At 40.6% G+C, this 24,857-nt stretch overlaps 1 protein-coding gene across 3 annotated transcripts in view; it reads right to left on the minus strand.

The window, feature by feature from the left end:
* Positions 1-24,857, minus strand: part of ZNF536 (zinc finger protein 536) — a 506,153-nt gene that overhangs the window by 182,018 nt on the left and 299,278 nt on the right. For 2 of the 3 annotated variants that reach the window (XM_044427921.1, XM_044427919.1), the window contains exons 5-7: positions 14,444-14,596; positions 9,321-9,404; positions 1,578-3,149 (exon numbers count right to left, since the gene is read on the minus strand). In XM_044427921.1, coding sequence (XP_044283856.1) covers positions 1,578-3,149; positions 9,321-9,404; positions 14,444-14,596 — 1,809 coding nt within the window. The remainder of the gene's footprint in view (positions 1-1,577; positions 3,150-9,320; positions 9,405-14,443; positions 14,597-24,857) is intronic. The other variant, XM_044427922.1, reaches the window with a different exon arrangement.

A 24,857-nucleotide genomic window follows, 5' to 3' on the forward strand; every position in this document is an offset into this window, starting at 1 on the left:
GCCTTCCAACACTTGTGTGGCAAGTCACACCATAAGACACTCCAAGTATTGCATATTTTCAGTGCACATCTGGAATTACGAGGTGTGACCATGACATATCCGTGCTTGCAAACATATGTGATGGGCTTCTGTAAGGAAGCTCAGACTAGAGGACCAGGTTGCAAGTTGATTCTGAGTACCAACACCATCGTGTGCCATTAACAAGTGAAGCAGGAAAAGCAAACATTTCAGTGGGCAGGAGGGGATAAATTTCCTTTCCATTTGTCATCTCCACTGTAATGAGTAAACTGTATTTTTTAACATTTCTGTCTGCTTGGCATTTTGGTTGCTACTCTTTCTGTTCTTGTAAATGAAAGAGATTATATTAAAAGATGCATTTTTCACAGACACTGTCCCTCCATTGATGAGTGGTTTTTAATGTTATTTTGCATCCAAAGCTATGTGAAAAAGGCCCAATAAGCCCTGGGTTTCCCTATCCATTGTGATACTGATTTGGGGGGCTTGCATGGTGGTGGATCGTATGGGGCATACAAGGAAAAGATTGTTGTCAAAAATATCTGATGATTAAGAAGTGATTTACAGTATTCCATCTACATATTATGTTGGAATCACCAAGTAGTGGCAATAACATGCCACAGATTTCCCAACCATCACACTTCGGAGAAATAGTAAACATCTACCTTGTCAAAACCATGGTGACAATAATATCCATTGCATGTTGATCCTCTTCACATTGCCTAAATATCTTGAAAACTAGCTGTATTGACATAATTTCAGTAATAGGATCTGCTAATGGGTGTCTCCAAAAAAACACTGTTCATTGAAAAATAACGTTATTATATGAATATACCCAAGGGCAATGGCATAACTGTTCTGCAAATTTTTTGTTATCTGCAATCGTCATGTTAATTTTGTGATTTGATGCTCACATTATTTCCAGTAAGGAAATGGAAACAGTAGGTTATTTAGGTTTGTAAAATAATGAAGGATTGCTTACTAATGAAGAATTTCAGAATTTCCCTATAAAAATATAGCTACACATTGGAATAGCTCACTATGTGATTTATATACTGTTGAGCATGATCAATATGCCCTTAGTCGACAAAAAGAAAGAAATTTGAGAAAGAAAGCTAGGCTAAGGCTTGGCAAAGCATCCAGTGTTTTTCCTCAGTTCAAATGCTGAAAAGTTTGCAAGTTACCACATCCATTAAAAAAATTAAAGATAAAAAAGATGGAATCAGATAGATAAAAATGAAACAGCAGAGGTCCTGATCACATATCATAAATACAAACATCTTATAGAATAGCTAATCTAATTTAAAACTACATTATATATATATATAGATATATATTTTAAAAATGGCCTGGACCACATGGAATGGCCACATACGGTTGCACGAAGCACCATGGAATTTACCAGAGGTCCATGCTTTGTAACAAAGTAGCGTTTCGTCCCATCTTTTTGGGATATTTTGGAAAGCCAAATTCACTAACAAACATAGCTAGGCATACTCAGTAATTTTGTTTGTTTGTTTGCGTTTTTCTGAATGGTCTGAAAGAAGGATTCTAAAACTTACCACACAAGTCAGGTCTCTTGATGCAGCCACCACTTCCTGTGCTACTTGCAAGTCCATTAAAGGCTGCTAAGCCATCAGAGCTGTAGGCTCTTAAGACTGAGAGCATGTTGACTTGTTTCTCCAGCACCTGGGGACTTGGAGCTTGTTCCGGCTTCATTGCACCCTGTGCAACTTCGTGCGAGGAGAGCAGACTCTGACTGTGCCACTGCTTTTCGGAAGGTGGCAATGGTGACATTAGTCCTTGTGAAGTTTTTGAGGCAGCAGAGCCGCGTACGCTCTCCCCTCGGTCAATAGCATCTTTGTTCAGATTGGACAATGCTTTGTTCGTAAGAGTGGGTTCTGCCGCAATGTCCTCCTCATCAATGTTCTCTTCCTTGGAGGACTCCATATCTTCAGATGAAGCAATATCTGAGAGGTCGTCAGTAGCACTTTTATTTACAGAGTCAGAAAGCAGCATGGTAGGATCATCGTCAGACTGTGCTTTTATGTCTGATTCGCTAGTGGTGCAAGAACTGTGCACTCCAACGACTCCAGAATAAACACCAAATTGCTTATAGAAGTCTGCCGCAAAATTATAAAAAGTGGAATCCACGTGGCCAGGCCAAGCGGCATTCTTTTGCTCTGCCGGTGACTCCTTGGACCCTTGATTCATTCCTTCAGAACCTGAGTCCATCTGGCCAATCACATTGGAAATGGCTGCATCTTTGCTGGACTGTATGGAAGCTTTCAGCAAGCTGGCTTTATTTGCTGAAGCAACAGCCTCCCTAGGTTGGTCTTTCCCATTTCTCATTGATCCTAAAACACCATCTTTACGTTTAGCTTTGCCTAAGTGATTGGCTTGGAGGTGGAGCGCCATTAATTCCATGGATGATGTTGTGAAGGAGCAAAACAAGCAGCCATGCCAAGCAATGTTATCTTGGACAGTAACGGATGAACCTGGAAGACTGGCTGCATCTGGCCTCACAGAGAGATCAAGCGGTTCATACTGTGATTTTTCTGTTTTTCTTTGCTTGCTAGATACCTTTTCTTCACTGTTCTCTGAACCGAGAGGTTTGGTGGAAAGGCAATCCGAGAGGACTTTCTCCTTCATTTCTTTTTCTTTCTTCAGGGAACTGAGGACAAAGTTGTCCATGAAGGCTTGTAGCGACCCTTGGAAGTTCACTCCATTCCCAACCATGCTATGATAAGCTCGGCCCAGTTCAGAAAAGCGTGCTCCTTTGGAAGATAGATCAGATCCCTTCAAATTTTCTGAAGGAACCTCTGATGCCATGGCAACTGAATGGCCTGGATGGTCTCCTGAGGACAGCATCCCTGGAGACCATTGTGGAGATCCTAGACCACTTCGGAAATCTATGCCAGGAAGACCTTTGAAAGCCCCCCTCAGGACTTCAGGTCTAATGAACATCGACCCTTTGCTTGATGCCTCCTCTTTGTGTTCTTGGCTTTGGGACTGCCCAGGGAGTGATCCGGCTCCGTTCTGTCGTTCCCGGTGGTGCCGTTCCAAGTGGTATTTGAGTGACGCAGACTGAGTGCCAGCATAATCACAGTGCGGACACTTGTAGGGCTTCTCCCCTGTAATTATCAAAAGGCAAATGGGTATGTTAAACTGAATTTACTAGATGGGCAAAAAAATCAAGATATATCCTCCTAAAATAATAATGACCCCAAACAGTCACTAATTATTTTTCCAATGCCATTTCCCCCTGAAAATATAATTAATAGCTTAAAGATTTTTCTTTAGATTGCTTTCCAGCAACACCATTCGCTTATCTTTTCCTTAACCTAATACGCTAACACTGCTGTAGAATTAAAAGCTATGATTATGACAATGGGGAAAAAAAAGTATCCTACCACGGTGATCATTAAAAGTACAAGTGGAAGGGGGAAGGGAAGGCAGAGACAAACTGAGTAACAAATGGGTGGACGACAATGTTTTCCTGTATACAATAGCATTAAAATTTGTTTAAATTATACACATGGAAACCATTTTTAAACCTAAAAATTGTATGGCACTGTTACGCAAGACTGAAATGAATGATTTAAGTCTTGCTCTGCAGTAAATCATGGATATAATTAGCAAATGGCATTCTGCACAAGTAATTTATCATTATTTGGAGGGCACCATTCCAGAAGGATTCAAAGATCTGCAGACCTGCTGCATTGTTTCTAAATAAAGAACTATAAATACAGTTTCTATAAAATATTAATACCATTACGGCACACTGCAATTGCATCGTGTTAAGAACGTATAGTTAAGATAAAAGGTAGTCAATAAAAATTAAAGACAAAATGAGTAATAAAAAGGTACAAAATATATTTAGTTTCTGTGTTTGAAATTAACATTATCTACTGTTTTTGCAGTGCTTTAAATTTGCACTAATGGTACCTCTAATGCTCCAGTAGTAAAAAGTGTAATTTACCTCTAATAAGCACTTTTCAACAGAGTAAGGACTGGCTTAAATAGTGTTCTAAAACATATAAGATGATCTTCATGAGAGAGAGAGATAAACACGTATCTATATATATTTATATATATCCTGTGCTAAACATGGCTCTTTCTGATTTAGAAGAACTCTGGGTGGCATAGCACATATGTGAAATATTTACAGATATTCACACATACATCCGGAAGGGAAAATATGTCTAGATAAATGTGAATTTAAATGTATACTGAGCTCTTGCTAGCAATCAAGGGTTCCATTCCAGCCCTGAATGCTGGAATAGTCATCGAAATAGACAGCAGTCTGACAGTCCTAAAAGCTTCTTTTAATAGTGCTCTGTCAATAACAGCAATTATTCCTCTAAGCAACCTAAACAACAAGGTTTTCTTGGTTTTCTTTCTCTGAAACGATCTAAACACCACGGCAAGCCATCTGTGAACTGTGCCTGGAAATATTTCATTGTTTGTGTACATCTCTCCCTGCACCCCACCATAAAAAAGTTGAAAAGCTAGTTAAAAAGCTTTTTATTCTTTATTATGCTTAAATTATTTTTAAACCGTCAAGGCTTTCCGAGGTATACAGTAGGGTGCAACCTATGATAACAGAAAGCACACAGTGTGATGCAGTGGTCAGAGTACGGGACAAGGACGCGGGAGAGCTGCGTTTGGGTCCCTGCTCAGCCACGGACGTCACTGGGTGACTCCGGCCCAGTCACTCAGCCTCACCTGCCTCACAGGGTTGTTGTTCTGAGGAGCAAGCAGAAAGGAGGAGGGTTACGCAGGCACCTTGAGTTCCTTTCAGGAAATGGGATAGGATATAATAAATAATCAAAAATATAATCCAAGTTTCTGCTTTCTGCTATATCATTGCAAAAATAAACAGTTATCTGTTATCTCCTGTGGGTATGGGAATAATCAAAATTCTTATTCATGTGGAGCAGACAATTCCATGAAGCAGATAAAATTCCTCTTTTTCTCTTCTTCTGTAAACTAGGGATGGAGGTTGTTTATTTAGCCTTGTTTCAGGGGTTATCCCTGGAATTAAGAATCAGTTTTTTCCCCTGCCCTAAAAATGAAGGGTAACCATGGAGGTGGGACCTGATATTCATATTTTAAATCATTTTTAAAACCCATGAGGGCAGTGAGGTAGGATTTCACTCCCCCACCTCCATTTTAGATCAAAGCCCCAAATGTCAAGATTCATGTAGGGTTTAGTTTTAAACATGGGGCAGAGAAGAGAGGAAGAAATTTTTAAAAGTGTAAATTGAAAACATATAGATTTAAAAGAGATTTTAAAAGTATAACTTGAAAAGAAGCCATTTCTGCTATGGAAACAGATGAATTGGTTCAAGCCAGAATCAAGTCTCCGCCTACAATTATGGGTGGGGAAATCTAGGCAACTATTTCATTTCTGCTCAAATGGGGTCACATATAACTGAGAGTATATGCCTTCTCCTTCTGATGTCCTCCAGATGCTTGCAATATCTGTCAGCCCTAGCCAAACTTGGGGATGTTGGGAGTTGTAGTTCAGAACATCTGGAGGACACCTGGTCATAAAAGGCTGGTCCATACTGTATAGCCTGCTAGACATTAATTACTTGCTTAATGTCAAGGGTATCAGTTCTGTGTCCTGAAAGAATAGCTTATATGTTTAGATAGAGCCTTCACATGTAATTACTGCCCCAGTAATCCTGCCAAAAACAACATCTGGATGATGATTGTGATTATCTGTCACACTTGTCCTCTCAGAAACCAACCTGTTTGTTAAGCTAAAAAAAGTCAAGGAAGGAAGGAAGGACGGATGGATGGAAGGACGGATGGATGGAAGGACAGCAAGAATTTGGTGACGAGCCTTCATCACTGACTTGGTTTCATGTTATGACAGGCCCTGTCCATTTCTGTTTATTTGTAATTCTCCTTGAGCCGTCCATAATTAAAAAGTGTAGCAAGAACAGAAACAAAGACAGAACTAATGATTGCAAAACACAGAGATGAATAGAGGTATGACAAAGGTTTTGGGATAGCCAGGAACACAAAGTTATTAACAAAATAAACCTGATCTACAGCCAGCAACAACTGAAGTCACCATGAAGGAATTGATGAACCTGGACAAACACCAGCATGGATCTGAAATGGAAGTAGGTAGCTCACCTCCCCGTCTCTCAGTCACTTTCTCTGTACTTGCATTCTCCCTGCCAGCTGTTCCATGAAGATAGCCTCCTTACCAGACCCAACAGCAATGCCAACACCACCCAGTTGATCAGTGCAGGCAGGTGGGATCAGACCTGAACCATGACTAGTGTCGATGTCAGTGAGAAAATTTGATTCAGTCTGGAGAGAACCAGGTAATGCTTCCATTAGAACGAGAGAGGGTGTTTGGACACCAAGGTGTTCCTTGACTGAATCTGCCCTCTCGCTCGGTAAATAATGATAACGATATTGCATTTATCCCCCACCTTTCTCATCTTGTAAGGATTTCAGGCCAGCTCTTCCACTTTATTTTATCTTAGCAATGCAACTGTAGGAGGTAAGGGGAGGCTGACTGTGAATGACTGGCCCAACCTCCCCAGGAAGCTTTGCTGCTGAGTGGGGACTAGGACCTGGAACTCTGCGGTCCCTAATCCAGCAGGTCTCGAACTACCACATCACGTTCCTGCTACTCACCTCCCACAACTCAGTGGCAGTACATGAATAACTTTCCTCCAAACATTTATCTGGTGGACTTTCAATGCCAGTAGCACCAGAGCTAAGGAACACGAGGCAAAGGAACAGTAGGACTAGTCACAGGGACACGGAAATGCAGGGTAAGGTTCCAGAGTTGTTGAGACCCATTTCGTCTTCATGCAGGGACACTCCAAACAAGCTTGAGCCTACTGGTATTGTTCCTATTTCCAAAGCAGAAAGAGAAACCTTTTCTCATACCTTCCCCTCCATTTCTCTTCTCAGTGTGAATCCACCTGTGTGCTAATCATGGTGGCACTCCTACTACAGCAACAGCTGAAGTCCACCAACTCCAGAAGCTAGGAGGGATGGCATTCAGGTCAAGGACTTTTTGCTGATGCGGCCCAATTTGTGACATCCCTAGCCATCAAGCTGGCTTGGTTACTGAGTCAAAATCAGTTAGCTTTGGCCAGGGCAGTAACCGGTCACTCAGTTGTCTCTGCGGTCCCTTGCTACTGAATGGTGTTTTATCATATTATTGATCATATGTTCTAGTTCTTGAAGTTTTTATGAATGATCAATGGTCAGCCCATCTTAAGAGTTCTACACATTGGGAAAGTGGGGGAACTATATTTATCAATGAATAAACTTGCAAGAATTGCCTGGCAGGGCAAAGTTAAAGTATGGCGACACCTGTGAATTAATGCCACAGCGCTGTCTGCTGGCCTGGACTAGGGATGACTGAAGATTTCATCTGGATGCATTTTGAACAGAACCAATCCAGTTTACAGCAATGTGAACTGGAACAAAATTGCAGACTGGAAAATGCTCACTTTTAGTATTCTTTTTGGCTTTCAGGGCATACCCAGATACGTACAACGATGCAAACTAAAGTGTCTCTAACACATTTTATTATAATCAGTGTATTAAAATATGCATAAATCATACATAAAAGTGTATGAATTTTCATGCATCACCCCAGACCACATTAGTATGGAAGTGGGATAGACTGGCCCTTTGAATGAACACATGTGGAACTGGTACAAACTGAAAATAAATGGGTCTGTACATCACTCCCTTGACGTATATCCCTGACATACAACCCAAGAGATCAATGGGCAAGGCGCTCTGAACAACGGCAGACACGGACAGAAGTACTGTATTTTGTTGTTTAGTTGGAAGCAATATTCAGCTCTTCCTTCAAGGAAGCAATATTCAGCTCTTGGAAGCAATATTCAGCTCTTCCTTCAAGGGATTCTTTACATTTTGCCAATAGGTAAGCAAGAGAATATACTAAACCAAAGAGACAAATTTGGTAAAATCAAATATAACATCATTGGTGTCATCTCTTTAATAATGTACTTGTAGCTTTCCAAACTATTTCCAAATGTTGTACACTGAGGAAAGTGGGAAGAATGGAAAGACAGCATAAAAATCTTAGAGAACTATTAACCATGGTCCAGCCAAAGTGCTAATGTCTGAAGCCATGAAAGGCTTGGAGCTACGTTCTCAGATGTGCTTCGTCCCTCATGTACCTCCGCACACCCTGAGGCCTTCTTTGGGGGTTCTTTCCAGGAGCCCTTTCTAAAGGAAGTGAGGCAGGTGGCTACCAAGGGAAGGATCACTTTGGTTGTGGAATGAGCTTTCTGACGAGATGCGCCTAGTACCTATCTTGCATGCAGTTCAGTACCAGGTGACAATCATTCTATTTTCCCAGCATTTTAATGGTTTAACTTACTAACTTTTTTTGAAGATACTTTTTCTGTACTGCTGCTATACTTCTATGCTGATTCAATAGCAATTGCTATTGTATTTTTGTTGTTTTAAACTAATTTTGCTTCCATGTGACTTTTAAAACTTTTGTTTAACTTCAATTTTTGTTAACCACTCAGAGAGCCTCGGCTATTGGGTGGTATAAAAATGATATACATACACTTTAAAAATCCGTCATTTTGACCCTATCATTCTAATGAATCATTCATATTTCAAAATATAAAGACTCTGGAATTGTGAGGTTGACCAAATCTTTTTGGTACCACCACATTTCAGAAAAGTAGCCTAGTTTCAGTGTATGTGCTCCGAGGACCAGTTTTTGTGCTGTAAAAATTGAGTAAATACTAGGCCAATGGAGATGGTGTATGAGACATCACATTCATTTCATAATAATTGCAATCCTCATTTTCTTGGGTCCTTTTCTTCTTCTTAGTTTAGTACTTCAGTGTGGCATAAAATCAATTCCCAAACCCACAACATTATTATTACGTTGCATTTATATCCCACTTTTTTCCTCTTGGGAGGAACCCACAGAGGTTTTCATAGCTTGTTTTATCTTCAGAACAAGAACCATGGGCAGGAGATTGAACTCAAGGAGAACGACTGGTCCAAACTCAGCCAGTGAGCTTCACAGCCGTGTGGGAGCTAGACCCGCGATCTCCCGAGGATAGTATTTAGCATGTGGGAATGTGGTATATCAGAAAAGCAGCTTCATGCAGGAAAACATGGGAAGTTGCTCTATTTATTTATTTATTTGATTTCCAAACCACCCATTAACTGAGACAACCCTTATACAGAGTAAGAGCTTTGCTGCAATGATCAGCAGTGATTTTCCCGGGTTTTTAAGAATACGCCTTTCCCATTCCTACCAGGAGATCCTGAGATTTGAACCTTGGGCCTTCTGAATGCCAAACATCTGGAACAGGCGTTTAGGTTGGAGTGACTTCTGGCAGCTGAAACCCAAATTGTTGATATATAAAAGCAAAATGAAATAAACAGATATGTATCTCTCTGAATATTCCAGTGCAAACAGCGAACATATTCTTGAACAGCTATTTAATCAATGGAATGGTTATTGATTACCCATTTTATCAATGGCAAAGTAGATATTTTAGAAAAGAACTGCAGCGCAGTTTAATTAGTTCATTATTATGCCTCTTCCTACTCAGTAATTTCTTTTATCATTCTAATCACTCACTTCACACTTTTGAAACCAAATGGAATATCAAAGGTTCTGTGGGATTATTTTTGGATCGTGCACATGTTCCCCACATAGTTCATCTGTTTGTCAGACATACCAGTTGCATTCCGAGTCTCTCTACTCCCTGGCTACTGTGCCTGAGAAAGATGCAAGCCAAAGACAAAGAAAAGGTATATGATTATTCCTTACTTTTGTATTCTGGCTTTATTTTACCTTCTGTTCTGTTGCACAACAGACAGAATAACGTTTTAATTTTTGCAAAGCTGTATAATTGAATTTAAATCCTATCCTGGATATTTATTTAGTCTTTCTACACATTTTACATAGTTAATACTGGGAGAAATAAATATGGATGCTCCTTAGCTCTGAAGCTTCAGTACATTAATATAAACGGTGCACCAATTCCCCCAAAGCATATATATATGTTGCAAACCTGAAGACTTTTTACACAGCTGCTTATTGCTAAACAGTGTCTTGTCCAGAAGGGGACAATCTGTGTCTCTAATTGCTGTCAGTGAAGCTGAGATTCATTATGTGACTTTCCCATTAAAATGTGAGCATTAATTTGTATAATGAAATATCACCCACTGCAGTGTTCATTAGCCATGCCCTACTGTATATGCCACATTGTTAGCTACCTAGAAACTGTAGTTAATTTCACTAATGGATATTTCCCTACTTAGTGTTTGGTAGGAAATTTATACTGTAACATTACCTCTTAAACTTTTAAGGAAATTTAAATTCAATCAATTATTTTCAACAAAAGTTTGGGATATCATTAAGTCCAAAAAGGCAAGTGGTGCAGTGCTAAGGATGGGATTATCTGGAGAAACAGAGCGAAATGAAAGAAAGGCCGCTTTACCTTGACTTTGAAATGCAAGAATTAAAAAAGAAAGTCAATGCCCAAAACGGTCTCTTTTTTAGGAGCACAATGCGATTTTCCTCCATTATCCATGCAGGCACTGATGCCTCGGAATGATTTCTGAAGGTAGTCAAAGTCAACCTTGTTTCTGGTGGGGAATTGATCTCAGTTTATTACAATAATATGGCCCAGTTCTTCATGCAGAACTGTGGCCTTCCACCTCTGGGTGATAATTTCAATGGAAGTGAGTCCCAGCAGCAGCATCCCAACTGTCTTGGGCAGAAGAGAGTTGAAAAAAGGAGAGGGATGGAAGGAGGAGGTAGAGACAGAAAAAAAGACCCAACTGCAAAGGGGAGCAGGTTAAAAAAAGGAGGAGATGGGGCTCTAGTCATGGTAGATACTTGAGGCAGTGCTGTTTTTCTATAATGGCTGTTGCAACAAAACAGAAGAGAAAGCATGGAGCCAGGGCTCAGAAAGCTGAAGGCTACAGGCCTAGAATATGCCTTCCTGAACATAAAGTACAGAACCGTCTCTGCTTGTGATTCTATGAGCACATTTCTATCTCCCACGTCCACCTCCACCTTCAAACTGAATAACCTTCTCATAACGTGGGTGGCATCAATGACTCCAAAACTAGAATGACAAGAGCCACGGTTTGCTATTTAAACAAGAATGTGCAGGGCTGGGTTATCCAAACGCAGAAGTTCTTCTGTAGGCTTTATAAGGAAATGGTGATTCTCACTGCTGGCCTGTGGATTATTTTAGGCTCGACAATGGGTTTAGCATCAGGCGGGATCCATTCAAGCCGTAGTCTTGCAAACACCCAGGTGTTCACGGGGAACCAACTCAGTAGAACTGCTTGAGTTCCTTGCTAACAAACAGGTGCTGAGAGTACCCAAAATACTGAGTTAATGTAGTGTAGCAACACAACAAAATGTTTATTTTAATCACACAATGATATATGGTTCAGAATGAAAATAAAGATAGAGCACCATGTAGGAAGGCTGTTACCCTGAATAATTTTGCATTCACCCATCTGATATCTATAAAAAAATTCAGTCATTCCTGTTGAGTATATAAGAAGCTGATTCCCCTGTAATAATGCATATGAGTTGATTTTCCCCATATTAATACTTGCTATTTGTGATATTGCATTATTTATTATATATTTATACTTTCTCAGTGTATTCTTGCTATTTTATAATACTTTATTATTTAGTGAATGGAAATTGATCTTTATTTTAATATGATTGTGCTTTTAAAACACTTTGTAAATATATGCAAAAACTGTATAATGCCTCTGTGAATTCATTGTCTTATTTTTAATGCAAGTTTTCTTCGCAAGTTAATTTTGCTAGTAAGTTTTAGGGCACAATTTTAATAGAGAGTATCTACTAAGCCATATTTATTTTCCATAAATTGTGAGTCACAAGTTCCAAACACGCAGCCACTAACAGTCATTAAACCAAAAGTGACCATCTAATTGCAGTGAAAGTATAGATTTATTTAGGGAAGAAATATTTATTTCAGAAACGCTTCCTAAAAGTCCTGATAACGCTTGTTTTAACTTAAGCATTAAAGCAGTGTTAAATATTTATATATAGTATTAACTGAGTTTTAAGTGTACCTCTGGATTATGTTTTCTAATTCACTGCTTGAGGGATATTCATGATTTTCCATTAGCACAAGTGGAGAAATGACATTCTCCTTCTAAAATTAAATACATTTACGTTCCATTGGGATACAAATGCAGCATCCCACCACAGCCAATCACAGCCATCAGAAGAGGCCTCTGTATCTGACCCAAGGCCTATCAAGTTCAGCTTTCTGCTCTGCAACGGCCAGCCAGAGCCTCTGGGAAGCCTAGAGATGCCACGGGATTCTTTTATAGACTCTTGAGCAACTGTCATTCAAAGGAGCACTGCCTTGCATGCAGGAGGCAGCAGACACCCACCTTCCTACTTGTCTTCGATAGTCATCTTCTCCATGAATGTGTCTTATCCTCTTTAAATCTACATTAATGGCCATGGAGACAGGTTGTGAGAGCAAATGCCCCGGTTAAACTACACTGTGTCTAAAGGATCATTTGTCCTGCATTTCCCGGTATTCATTCAGTTCTGACTGGCCCTCAGTTTTAGCATCATGGAAGAAGGGGAAAGAGGTTTGGGTATCTGTTTTCTCCACATCGTACATCATGTACATCCGGACTTTTATCATGTCCTTCTTCAACCACTGGTATTCTAAGCTGGAACGCCCCAAACATTGGAACAACTCCTTCTAATAACTCGAAGAGAAGTCACTCCAGTTCCTTGATCATTTCGCTCTTCTTTGTCTGCACCTTCTCCAACTCAACAATATCCTTCTTAAGCTGCAGTGATCATAAGATGGTATCCCAGCTTTGGTCACACTACAGATTTGCATAAAAGATTACATTGGTTGTTTTATTTTCCTATTTATCCCCAAGACTAATTTTCTATAGCCACCACATAGTGAGTCAGTATTTTCATTACACTGGTTACTATACCCCAAAATTCTTTTTCCTGTTCAGCCACCCCTAAAAAGTCACCACCATATAAGCAGTAAGAATTTTCACCCTCAAGTGCGGCTCTTAACCAATAATTTCTTGTTTGCCTAAAGGAATGACTTCCCAATGCTTCATTGATTCTATAGGTAGAACATTTAAGTTGAGCTTTAGAATATTATGTAATAATGGGAAATTCCATGGTCACCTCCTTTCCTGCTTTGGGTAACTACTGCACTTAACTTTTACCATTTATTTAATTCCTCACAAGTGTGTGTTCTTAGATGTTTCATTTGTCTTGCCTATCACTTTGTGTACTTTCCTGACAGAAGAGTGATATAGATGTTTTTCAAATAAATAAATACTCACACATGTTTTGTTTTATTAATAAAGCACAGATCAGGGAGCCTTTCCTCACTTACAATCACAATAAAGTCTTGCCATTCCTATAGCACTTTAAAAGTTGACCCCAGACAATTTCAGTTTTGCTTTTGTGGTTAGTTTCATGCATTTTTCATGCAAGTCCTCAACCCTGGGAAAGAGTGTGCAAAAGGCTGCTTTTGAGACTTCAGAGAATTGGACATTCTTTGAGCTGCTTCAACTTTGGGAGCTTTCCTGTGGAGCAGCTCAAGAATGGCTGATTTCCTGGGAGGGAGGGAGGGAGGGAACCAGCTTTTGGCCATTGTTGCAAAAGACTGAGCTGTGATTTGTGTTCAGAGCATAGCCAAAATCCAGAAAAAACTGCCATCATCCTCATTGTCCTCTCTGTGATAAAATATCTTATGAGGAAACTCAGACAGGGCCTTTCTGGTGCTTGCCTCCTTCAACTGAGACTCTCCTTGGTCAGATCACAGCAGTGCTGTTGCTTTTTTGGCATCAGGTTAAGGCCTTTTTCTTCTTCCAAGCATTTGGCAGCATGATGAGGTTTTCATCACTTCCAAATTTATCTTATTGCCCATTGACTAAAATGACTGTATGTTCTGCCCATTTACATGTTTGTATATCAATGGTTTTCATAAGTAATATTATATGTTCAAGGTTTTAAATCTCTGTGATCTAGCTATTGCACAGTATAGAAAAGTCAAGAATTTTCCTTCTAATGAAGGGAAAATTCATCCCCACAAAGTTTTGGTTCAGTTCTTAAATGTTCTCAAAGCACTTCATTATCTCGGTATCTTTACAAGCACCCTGAAAGGTAGGCCAAGATTTGGTTCCCATGTGCCTGGGAAGAAGGAGGTGACAGACATTCCAAAGCACTGGTTTTCCAAGGGTCACCTGTTGAACCGAGGTGTCTCAGCTGCGGATTTCACAGCTCATTCTTTTAGCCAACAGGGGGTTTCAACAGAACTCCTTCAGTGCACTGCTCTCTTTGTGAGAAAACATTTGCTGCCTGGTGGAGAGACCTCACCTGTGTGTATCCTCAAGTGAACTTTTAAGTGGTGTGATGTCCTGAAAGTTTTCCCACAGTAGGGACAATCTTTCATGGCAGACCCAAGGCTCCGGTCTCTCAGCAGAGCTGGCTGCTGGGCTCCAACACATCTCCCCGCTTCTTCTCCAATGTCTGCAACACAGAGAGCGTTCTCACATCACTTCAGCACATGTCAAGGAGTTGTTCTCACTCAAACTGCTAACACAACACAAAGCTAAACATGTCAATACTACACCTGTCTGTTTCATTCTTTAAATCTGACAGAATGCTGACAATTCATGTATTTTCTTGTTATTCTCTTAAATTATTTCATCTTCCCCATCGTCATTTTAAGCAGCATATGGTACCTTTATACGGAACGGAATTAGACAAGAAAAGAAGCAGCTGTGTCAGCAGCTGGTTTGATTTCTTCCTTTGCTTCATTCCTATTAAGTATGTTCCCATCCTAAAAAAAGTTTTCTCTCTCGCTCTTTTTTAAAGGAAAGTATTCTGTTGCTTTCTTGAATTTGTTTCACTGCTAATCAATATGCAGAGATATACAAAGCAAAATAGAAGTTTTAAATGCCGAGAATAGTAATAATTCTACAACTATTGCTAATACTCTTAAGTTCTACCAGTATTAACAATTATAGGCATAATGCGGAGGAAATTAAGCCTGTTTAAGTCCTTAGTTAATTCATGAAGTAATATTAGTTTTAACAGAAGAGTAAGCACATATGTAAATCTCTCACAATGAAATCAAGAAGACTTAAAAATGCTCACCCATTAATAGATTGTACCAAACGGTTGTGGTAATTTTTCAAATTATACCTGTAGCTGCAAACAAATTACAGTAAGGTAGAGATTTTCTGGGGAGAGGGCATTCCAACTAAATTGATCCCATAATTGTCTTCTTTCATTCAACGTCAAAGAGAGTCGATAGAGAAATCAGGTGTGGATCCAGTACCAACTGTTTCCTTCATGCCCAGATATCTAGCATCGTATCCAATATCCATTTTTTGGCTACAAGATTCTGCACTGGATATTTAGCCCTCTATTTTAGATCCTTAAAGCACTGTAAAGAAATAACAAACTCGCAAGAGCTGCTGCATAAATGGCCGGGCACGGGTGACCTCTGGCATGTGCTGTGAAGAAACGACAAGGAGGGATGCCCAGTTTGTTCCATTGCCAGTTTGTTCCAGGGATGCCCAGTTTGTCCACTGCTGTATTTGGGCTTTCTATGCCTGGGATCTTGCCCAACATACCCCAAATTTTGTAAGGCTTACTGATTGAGATGAGCTGAGACTGAAAGCAGCCTGGAAAGAAAAGTAAAAAGTTTCAGCATGCCCAGATTCATTGGAGATATGTAAGCCTTATACATATGGGCCTCCGCAAAACCTTGACTGGGATCAGATCTGTGCTCAGCTGTGCATGTTTTAAGCAGGTTCAGCCTTTGGCACATCCATGCAGGGCTGGGAAAGTCTGTGGTCTGGAACCTGGGGAGACACTGCAGGCACATATAGTACAAGAACCATAGATTAGCTAGATGGATAAATAGTCTGACACCGTACAGGAGAGCTTCATATTTTCCTTTGACTGGAGCTGCAAAGCAGTTTTAAATGTCACAAAGAGAGTTCATCGCTCCGCATCAGAACAGCCTGTTCTTCATCCCAAAAAGCTAGAGTTAAAAGCTTACTGCAACAATGGGAAAAGTGACTCTGCTCCAAGCGTGCAGATACATCCCAAGGGATTTGGGAAACCTTCCTTCTTTCAGTGCCTGGAATTCAATTCTCATTTAATGGGAGAAAGCTAAGGCTAAAGTGTCTTTTCCATGGAACAACCCAATGTGCTGGATTCTAGTAGGGTGCTGGTTTGATTTCTCCCCTTCCCATTTAGAAGCAATGAGGGTTAGTCAAGATTTTGTGTACGGATGTGAAGAAAAGATGGAGACTGGAGCAGAACCTTTCAAGTCACTTTTAACTGTGTATGATCTTCCTTGGTTCAGCTATGGGATGTGCAAGTAGATCTCTTGTGGAGCAGGAGAGGATTTAGCCCACAACTCCCATAATCCTTCAACACTGGTTATTCCTGCAAAGGACCACCCTGTTAACTATTGACAAAGTGCCATGGTAGGAAATCAAGCCAGAACGATAGGTAGAAATGTGTCAACAGAAATGTAGCATTTTTGCTTAAACAGAGTGTGAGGAAAATTAGTAACAAGAAGCAGTCTTAGAAATACATGTAGGAAGTTTATACATAACTTTCCATAACAATATTAATAATAATGCAGAGAAAAGGACATGCATTTTTGCTTATGTCCTGTGGTAAAAAATAACTATTGAAGGAAGAACAGATAGTCATGCACTTTTGCTGAACAAGAATAAGTTTGGGTATTTTTTTAAGATAAAAAGCAAATGATTTAATAAAATAAATAGATGACGGATCAAGATCCTCTGAGCGTTCTGCTTGAAAAGCTAGCCAGTTATAACACAAAGTATAAGTTAAAAAGCAAGCAACAGACATGTTAATTATTCACAGCATTTAAGAGTAACAGAATGCAGAATCTATGGGGTCTTTCAGGCAGACATGGAGAGGGGCTATTTTATATTTCGGAATACCTCAAGGAATTCTAATTGTCCTCATATTTGCACAGCATTGTGTGACAGAATTTAAGAGGGAGAATTGCACAGAGCCATGCAAAATTAAGACCTAGAAAGAAAATAGGAGGCAAAAAGTGCATGTGTTAATTTTCAGTTTTGATAAACACTGTGCAAAAAAGAAAAGAAAAATATAGATAAACAGATAGCTAAAGCTAACAAGCCACTCAGGATAAATTTACAGAATAAGAGTACTAGTTATGTTTTGCTAGATGTCATTCTTAATGACAGCTTGTTAGACATTTCTCTTTTATCCTTCTATCTAGGGTATGTGTGGCCCAATAAAAAAAGAATAAATTTGTAAGATAAACAGCTCGCTTTGCAGATTTAAGAGACTAATTTTCACTTTACACAAAATTGATTTTTCCTCATCTTTTTTTTCTTGGTGAGGCGGCGAGGCTGTGGCGTTTAGCACTAATCCCTCTAAAAAAAGCAAAGTGAAAATAACAATGCAGCAGTGCAACATGTGGGTGGTCTGAAGGAGCTGTCCTTTAGATTTAAGTAGACATACTGTAGATAGTACGAGAGGCTTTCCTCCAGTGGGGCTTACCTAGAGGGACTTTTTCTTCCCACAGAGAGTACATTTATAAGCTTTAAAACTGCATTAAAGAGCTTTCTTCTGACCCCCCTTCTTTTACACACACACACACACACACACACACATCACACCCACTAATACTAAGTGGGGGTGCCTCTGATAGCTTACTGTTGAAATTACCTGAATGAATAGCTCTACATACACATCTTGCAGTTTCGGTCAATGAAAATGCAAGATTTGCAACTGTGGTCGGTCGAGTTCCCATAGACCTTTCCCCGTGGCCCCAACCAACTGCCTTCACACATCCTACTCGGCTTGGTTGTCTGGGCTGCCAGGCTAAATGCTCTTCCCAGGGGGCAAAGTTGACTGGACTCAGTGGGATTTACACTTGAGTAAACATTATACAGGATTGCATTGTTGTTAAGATCATTGGGATGGCAACCCTAAATGCAAATACTAGCAACTCTGTCCCATATGAAGCAATGGGAATGCACTCTCAAGGAAACATAGATAGGATTGTATTGTATATTTTTTCTGCAATTTATTCCTCCAGCTCAGGGATCTTTGAAGCATCTTGGAAACAAATGGACAAAAATACAAACAGAAGCCTATGGATTGATGTCTAAGGAAACCATATTGGAATAACAACTGAGGGGTTCCAGGCTTCCCCTTTGTTCCAAGAGGTGAAACACAAGCCCAGCATCTAGGCCAAAGAGAAGTATCTGAAAACATATTAAGCTTAAACGCAATTCCTTAAATCAGTCTTCCCCAGTCTGGTACTTTCAGTAAAATTTGAGTACGAGTCTCCTTATTTCCAGACAGCATGTTGACCATTCTGGCTGGGGATAATGGGAACTGCAGACCACCGGGCACCAGGTTGGAGAACACTGTCCAAAGAACAGTAGAACTCGTTACAGTATTCCTTTGCTTTGTTGTGCACAATCCACACCCGGCCAACTGCTTCACCGTGTTTGTGCAGTCCTAGAAAAATTACAGAAAGAAGGGTGTTTACTGAGGAACTTCTGGGTCACTGCACATGGGCGGTGCAGCAGATTTGCCTAGACTGGTCATACCTTGTGCAGGCCTGATACACAAAGAAGGGGAGGAACAAAGGAGAGAACCTCAGTATTCAAAATGCAAATCGAAAGCAAGCAAGCATGCAATGCCTTTAATGACACCAAACTATGGTTGCAACACGGGAACCGGACAGAACTGAGGAGGCCAAGGTTAGATTGCATTATATTGACTGGGTATTCTGACTGGTTGGTAATGACATGGAGCCAGTAACTAGCTGAGTCTTCAACGTGGCCTTGTCCCCATGTGGCACATGAAACAGTCCACACAGGAGGACGGCACGTGAGCCGTGCCTGCAGCTCAGAAACTACGGCTGCTCCCTGCTTGCAAGGCAGAGCAATGGAGCTGGAGGACGTGAAGAGGATCCGTGCAGGGGACAATTTCAGGGACAGGACCCAGCATGGTTGGAGTGAATGGGATTTCCCGTGAGTATGGCTGCAGCGGAAGAAGAAGGTCGGGATGCAAACAGTCACTAAGAGAAATTGTATTTGCAGGCCTGTCATGACTGGAGCCGGCCTGAGCTGCTGGTCAGACTAGATGGCCCAGGAGGGCCCTTCTGACTCGCACTGTTTCTATGGAGCTCAAAAGGCATGTGGGCCTTGACAGGGCATCATCCCCTTGAGTTTACTGGATATATATTTGCGATTTGGACGCAGGCAATGTAAGTTCAAGTCCTTTGGCTATGAAGCTTACTGGTGGATTAAGATTCTGACACCCAAAAACTTAACAGTTTTTGAGTTCTTTATTTTGTACATTTCTATACAGCCCAATAGCCAAAGCTAAAGGCTAAAAATAATGCAACAAGATAAAATGTAATATGAAAGTTTAAAAGTTTAAAACAACAATGGATTTTTTTGTTTAAATGAAATGTAGCAGAGATGCAAACATTGCAAGTACAGTAACGGACACAAGGAAAGCTGAGAGATTAAAATCCCTGGAGAAAATAAGGTCTTCACTTGGTGCTGGAAAGGACCCAGTGCAAATGCCATGAGAGCCCCTGCAGGCGGCGTCTCACAACGGAAAGGTCCTCTTCTTCGTAGCCTCCACTTGCCTTCCTGGAGAAGGACCCCTGAAGGTGATCTTGCAGTCTGGGCAGATTACATGGGAAGATTTATTTTTTTTCAGGTAATCAAGCTCCAAACAGTTTAGTTCTCCGGATGTTAACACCAGAGGATCGAATCAGGCTCATAAATGGAGTGGCAGCATTCCTGCAGATGGAGAACTACTGGCATAATAGGATCATGCCGGCCGGCCCCCATGGACAATCTTGCAGCCCTGCATTGGACCAGCTTAAGTTTAGGGAGCACTGTCAAAGGCTCCCTAAACTTCGGGATAGTGCTTAAGTTTGGGACCGTGCTTAAGTTTAGGGAGCACTGTCAAAGGCCCCTTCTATAATGCATTGCAGTGATCCAGACAATTGGTGGCCAGAAAATGGGTAACTGCAGTGAAGCTATCTCAGTCCAGATAAGGACATTGTTGAGTCTAAGATGACAAAGATGCTTCATACCATGGAGTTCACCTGTGTTTCTAGTGACAATGCCAGATCCATCAGCACCCCTAAACTCAGAAACTGATCCTTCAGGGGGGAATACAACCTCCTTGAAACATCAGTTGGACATCACTTGGCCAGAGAGATTACCCACCCACTAACAGTACCTCCATCAAGTCTGGACTGATTCTCAGTTTACTGGTGCTCATCCACTCCATTGCTATACTTGGGCACTGATTTAGAAATCTACTGCCTCACCTGGACTCGATGAAAAAGAGTGATAGAGCTGGATGGCACCTGAATACTGATAACACCTCAGCCTTCGGTTCCAACAGCCATCCCAGTTAAGCCAGAGCAGAGCCCCTAGAGCTCCATGGCACAGCTGCCCAGTAACCAAGCAATAATTCTTCAGCACCACCTTCTGGATTCAGCCATTCAGTAGGAGTGCAATTACTGCAACCCATCCAGAAAAATGTTACAGTTGGTGGTATTGAAAGCTGCTCAAAGGTCCAGGAAAATCCAGAGGGTCACAAGTTCATGTCCTTCTCTCATCAAAGCTCATTCCATGGGATGACCAACACAGTTTCCATTCCAAAACCAGACTTTCAGCCCCAGTGGCATGGACCTAGAACATCAGTTTAATTCAAGAGTGTCCAATGTTGACCTGTAGCCACCTTTTCAAGTCCATTGTCCAGGAGAAGAGCACTGGCTACTTTCCTTTAGTTGTTAATTTCATCCAGTTCCAGTTTAGGTTTCTTTTTCAGAAGAAAAGAATCTCTGTATCTACGTGAGCTTTGGAAATAGCCATTAGATGCTCATGCAAGTAACAGAAAGTGGTGCAAGTCACTTTTATACTGACAGTTTTATACTGTCAGTGTTCATGATGGAACCCACCTATCACTCTTGCAGAGAAATGCAAAGGTTTTCCTTCACACATTACAGTGGAAGTTTGAGAACAAAAGCTGCTTTCTCATTGGCCACTTTCCATGCTGTATAAAAGAGATAAAGAATACCCAGAAAATCTGCAGGTCCCTTTTTGTGGGTATCTTCACTATGATATTTTGCAGTAAATAGAAATAATTTATAAAATTATGAAAGGTATAAGTTACAAATGATAGGCATTAGCCCTTAAGCAATGAACATGCCTTTCTAATGGTAGCAAGCACAACTGACAAACTGAGTAAAACTGCTTGGATGTTAAGGACAACAGAAATTGTTCTATTGTCTGTTGTTTGGAACCTAAAACTATTTCATCATCTCCATTTCTGAAAATCACAGTTACTTGCTTTTAACCAGCTCTTTTAGTATTTAACAAGTGACCTTATGTTAAATATTCAGAAAGAGTTACAAGCATTTTGGGCCTCTTAACAACTTGCTGTCTTTGTTATTTTATCAAAGGGTTTAGGGTGCTTTTTTTAAGTGACCATGTATGGTCATGTTACACTGTTAGCATTAATATGGATCGGCAAAGAATTTGTTGAAACAAAGAGCTATTTTAGAGCCGATTTGGAAGGAAGCCTACCAATGAGAAGAAAATAGCTCTGTCCTGTTTGTGTAATTAGAAATGAAGATTATATCAAAAAAGCTCTTTTGGTAAATGAAAAATATAGACTTCAGATTTTCCTGTTAGTCACTTGAATGACACAGACAAACAAAAGATTTGGCCTGCCTGGCTTTCAGTAACTGTATTCTGAGTGAGTGCATAAGAAGATACCCTAGTTTTGAAAACAAATCAGATTTAAGGGAGGGGGCATGGGGCCTATTGTATTGAAAAATCGCTCATGGAAGCTAACAGTAGCAATATGCTCAAATAATCATAACCCTAACATAGTCAATACCACAGACTTCAAGCGAGCATAGAGTTATCTCATGCGTGCAGAAAAGGAAGTTAGAAATGTTCTAAACAATTTGTCAGTAACTGGGAAAGCAAAACCTATTGAATGAGGGACGCAGATGTGTTTACCGCTATAGCAAATGCACAACAAGAGTTTTCATACTACACAGCTCCTCGTTCATGGCAGCACCACACTTGCTGGTACCGCTCCTGCTCTGATGCAATATGCTTCCCTTAAATATATTTCCCAAATATTGTATTTTAAAGTTTAACTGCCAAGTAGATTCAATAAGAGGAAGATCTGCTCTACATGTTTGAAATTCATTATATGCTGGGGTTCAGTCCCAGCCCTTGAGTCAACGGTGTTCTCCATGCACCTGGCTCCTGCCATCTTCCTTGAGATGCGGATGGATTAGGAAATCCCTGCCTTCTTTGGCCATTAGGGGTGCTGATAATACAGAGGGCAAAGGCATGTAGGAGACCAGATAAACTGAAGAAATAAGACCCTGTGCAAGAAAGGAAAAAGGGAGAAGACAGCTAAATATGCACGAAAGGGACGGAAACTACAGTAGCTACCAGAAAGGTACAGACAGTGGCAGCATCCAGTGATGCCCAGTCTCCAAGGTCTGTTCCCTTACTATCTGGAATTCAAAAGACTTTTTTAAACCTTCTAAAAGAAATCAAAAGTTTTTAATCCCTTGCCATTTATGTAAGGAACAGGCCCTCCTAAAGATTATGCATATCGAAATGAAAATGATTGTTCCAAGGGATTTCCCCCGTGAGACGTGATTTTGTTATATTCATTTAAATATTATTACTACTAGTAGTAGAGCCACTACTACAAAAACCTCTTAAGCACCTTGCAATACTTTTTCATTTAGCAGTTTGGCAGAAGGATAAGTCCCCAATGAACACTGGACTGTGTCTTTCTCTTTAACCAGCTGAGTGATCGGAGCTTTTAATATAGCTGTTCCAATTATTGTAAAAGTCATCTAGTACCTTATAACCACAAATATTGACAGTTTATTGCACAACACATCCATGACATTTGAAGGTCACATCATACATAATACATACTCTTTTATAAAAGTGTCTAGAACAAAGAGATACATGATCAGCAATTGCCTCTTGCTTGCCATTTCATTTTATTTAAAAGAAATATATGCACTGGACAACAAGTGTGAAGTCTTATTAATTAGTGCAAGGCAAAAGTTTGCTATTAAGAACTTTTATTAAACTATGCTTTGTTATTTCCTTTACAAGACGTTAATGACAAAGGTACCCTCTAATCACTTATTGATGGGCATAGCCTCACATGGGGGGAGAGATCTTCATTCAAACCTAGTTGATCGTGTTGTTTGTAAGGACACACATAAATTTATGATAGATAAGAGAGAGGTGTGGGGAGAGAGATGGTGGAGATGGTGGAGATGATGGGGATGGGGATGGGGGGGGGGGTGGGGGGGGGGGGGGGGGGGGGGGAGAGAGAGGGAGGGGGGGGAGAGAGATCCCAGTAGGGAACTATCCAGCACTGCTTCTCTGCTTATATTACTAATGTGCCACTAGCATAACTGACTTCCAGTTGTAGACTAACAACATAAATGTTGTGTCTGATGTGTTTCCTCAGAAAATCTACTATGGCAGCTTGCTCTAGCAGTATTTCAATAGCATACGCAGAGCAGCAGTGTTGGATACATATACTGAAAGATAAAACCTTGCAGGAAGCGAGAAAGTGGCTTCTGGAACTGCATGGGATAAAAGGTAGCCTCACAAAGGTGATCCCTGCCCCATCGCCTGCAGTCTCTTGGAGCCCGTGATACAGATGACATCCAGAGTTGATTTAGACACTGAAACTACACTTGATGCATAAGATGAAAAGTGAGGCTGAGGTGCTCCATCTCCTGTAGGGAGGGAGCACTGAAAGGCAGCAGCACTTTCAGCAGCCTTCGCATGAGCACTGCAACACTTACAGTCAGCCCTCAGCTTTCCAGCACCAATGGTGGCAACTCATACACAGAGGGGTTGACCTGAGCAAATTGCCAGAAGCACAACGATGGGCAGTGTCTATTTCCCTATTGGCGGATGCTTATGACAACACAAACTTGCTAAGAAACACACCAGCAGGTCAGAGCAATGAAGGAGTCCTTCTTCAGATACTACTAGAGGTTGTCTAACAAAAAAAAACCTTATAGAAAATACAAAAAAAGTTTGTCATGATCCTAGGAAATTTCTTTGCTTTCTTTATAAGCAATAAATTAATATGATAGAGCAGGGGGGAAGTGGATATGTGCAAGGACAAAGGCAGGGATTTTACAGAGATCAGACTTATTTTCAAGATAAGGAGAGGCACACGACTGCTATTAATTCTGACTTCGTTTAGCTTTCTTGGAAAGTGTGGCTGGACAGCTATCACCTTCCTGAGGATATCCATTTATAATCAGTGAATAAGGAAGCTGGTTGCTACCAAAGCAGTGATTTGAAAATTAAATCTGGTTGTCAATAAACTCACGCTCCTGACAAGTGTCAAGAGAACTTCGAGCCACATAATCAACCCCCCCGAGCACATTTAAACTGACCTAATAAAGAGTTGCAAGCAACCCTGCCCACCTCCCGCAACCTTCCTCTGAACAAAGCTGCATATTTTCCATGCAAGTCCCGCTCGTCTCCTCCAAATGTTAGATTCATTTGGGGGAACTTCAATCAACAGGTTACCGTATTTTTCGCTCTGTAAGATGCACCTAGTTTTTAAAGGAGGAAAACAAGAAAAAAAATATTCTGAATCAAATGGTTTACTAAACTATTTAATAAACTATAACAGAGTA

This window comes from Varanus komodoensis, unplaced genomic scaffold (genome assembly GCF_004798865.1).
Source record: "Varanus komodoensis strain SLA01 unplaced genomic scaffold, ASM479886v1 scaffold19, whole genome shotgun sequence".
Taxonomy (NCBI): Eukaryota; Metazoa; Chordata; class Lepidosauria; order Squamata; family Varanidae; genus Varanus; species Varanus komodoensis.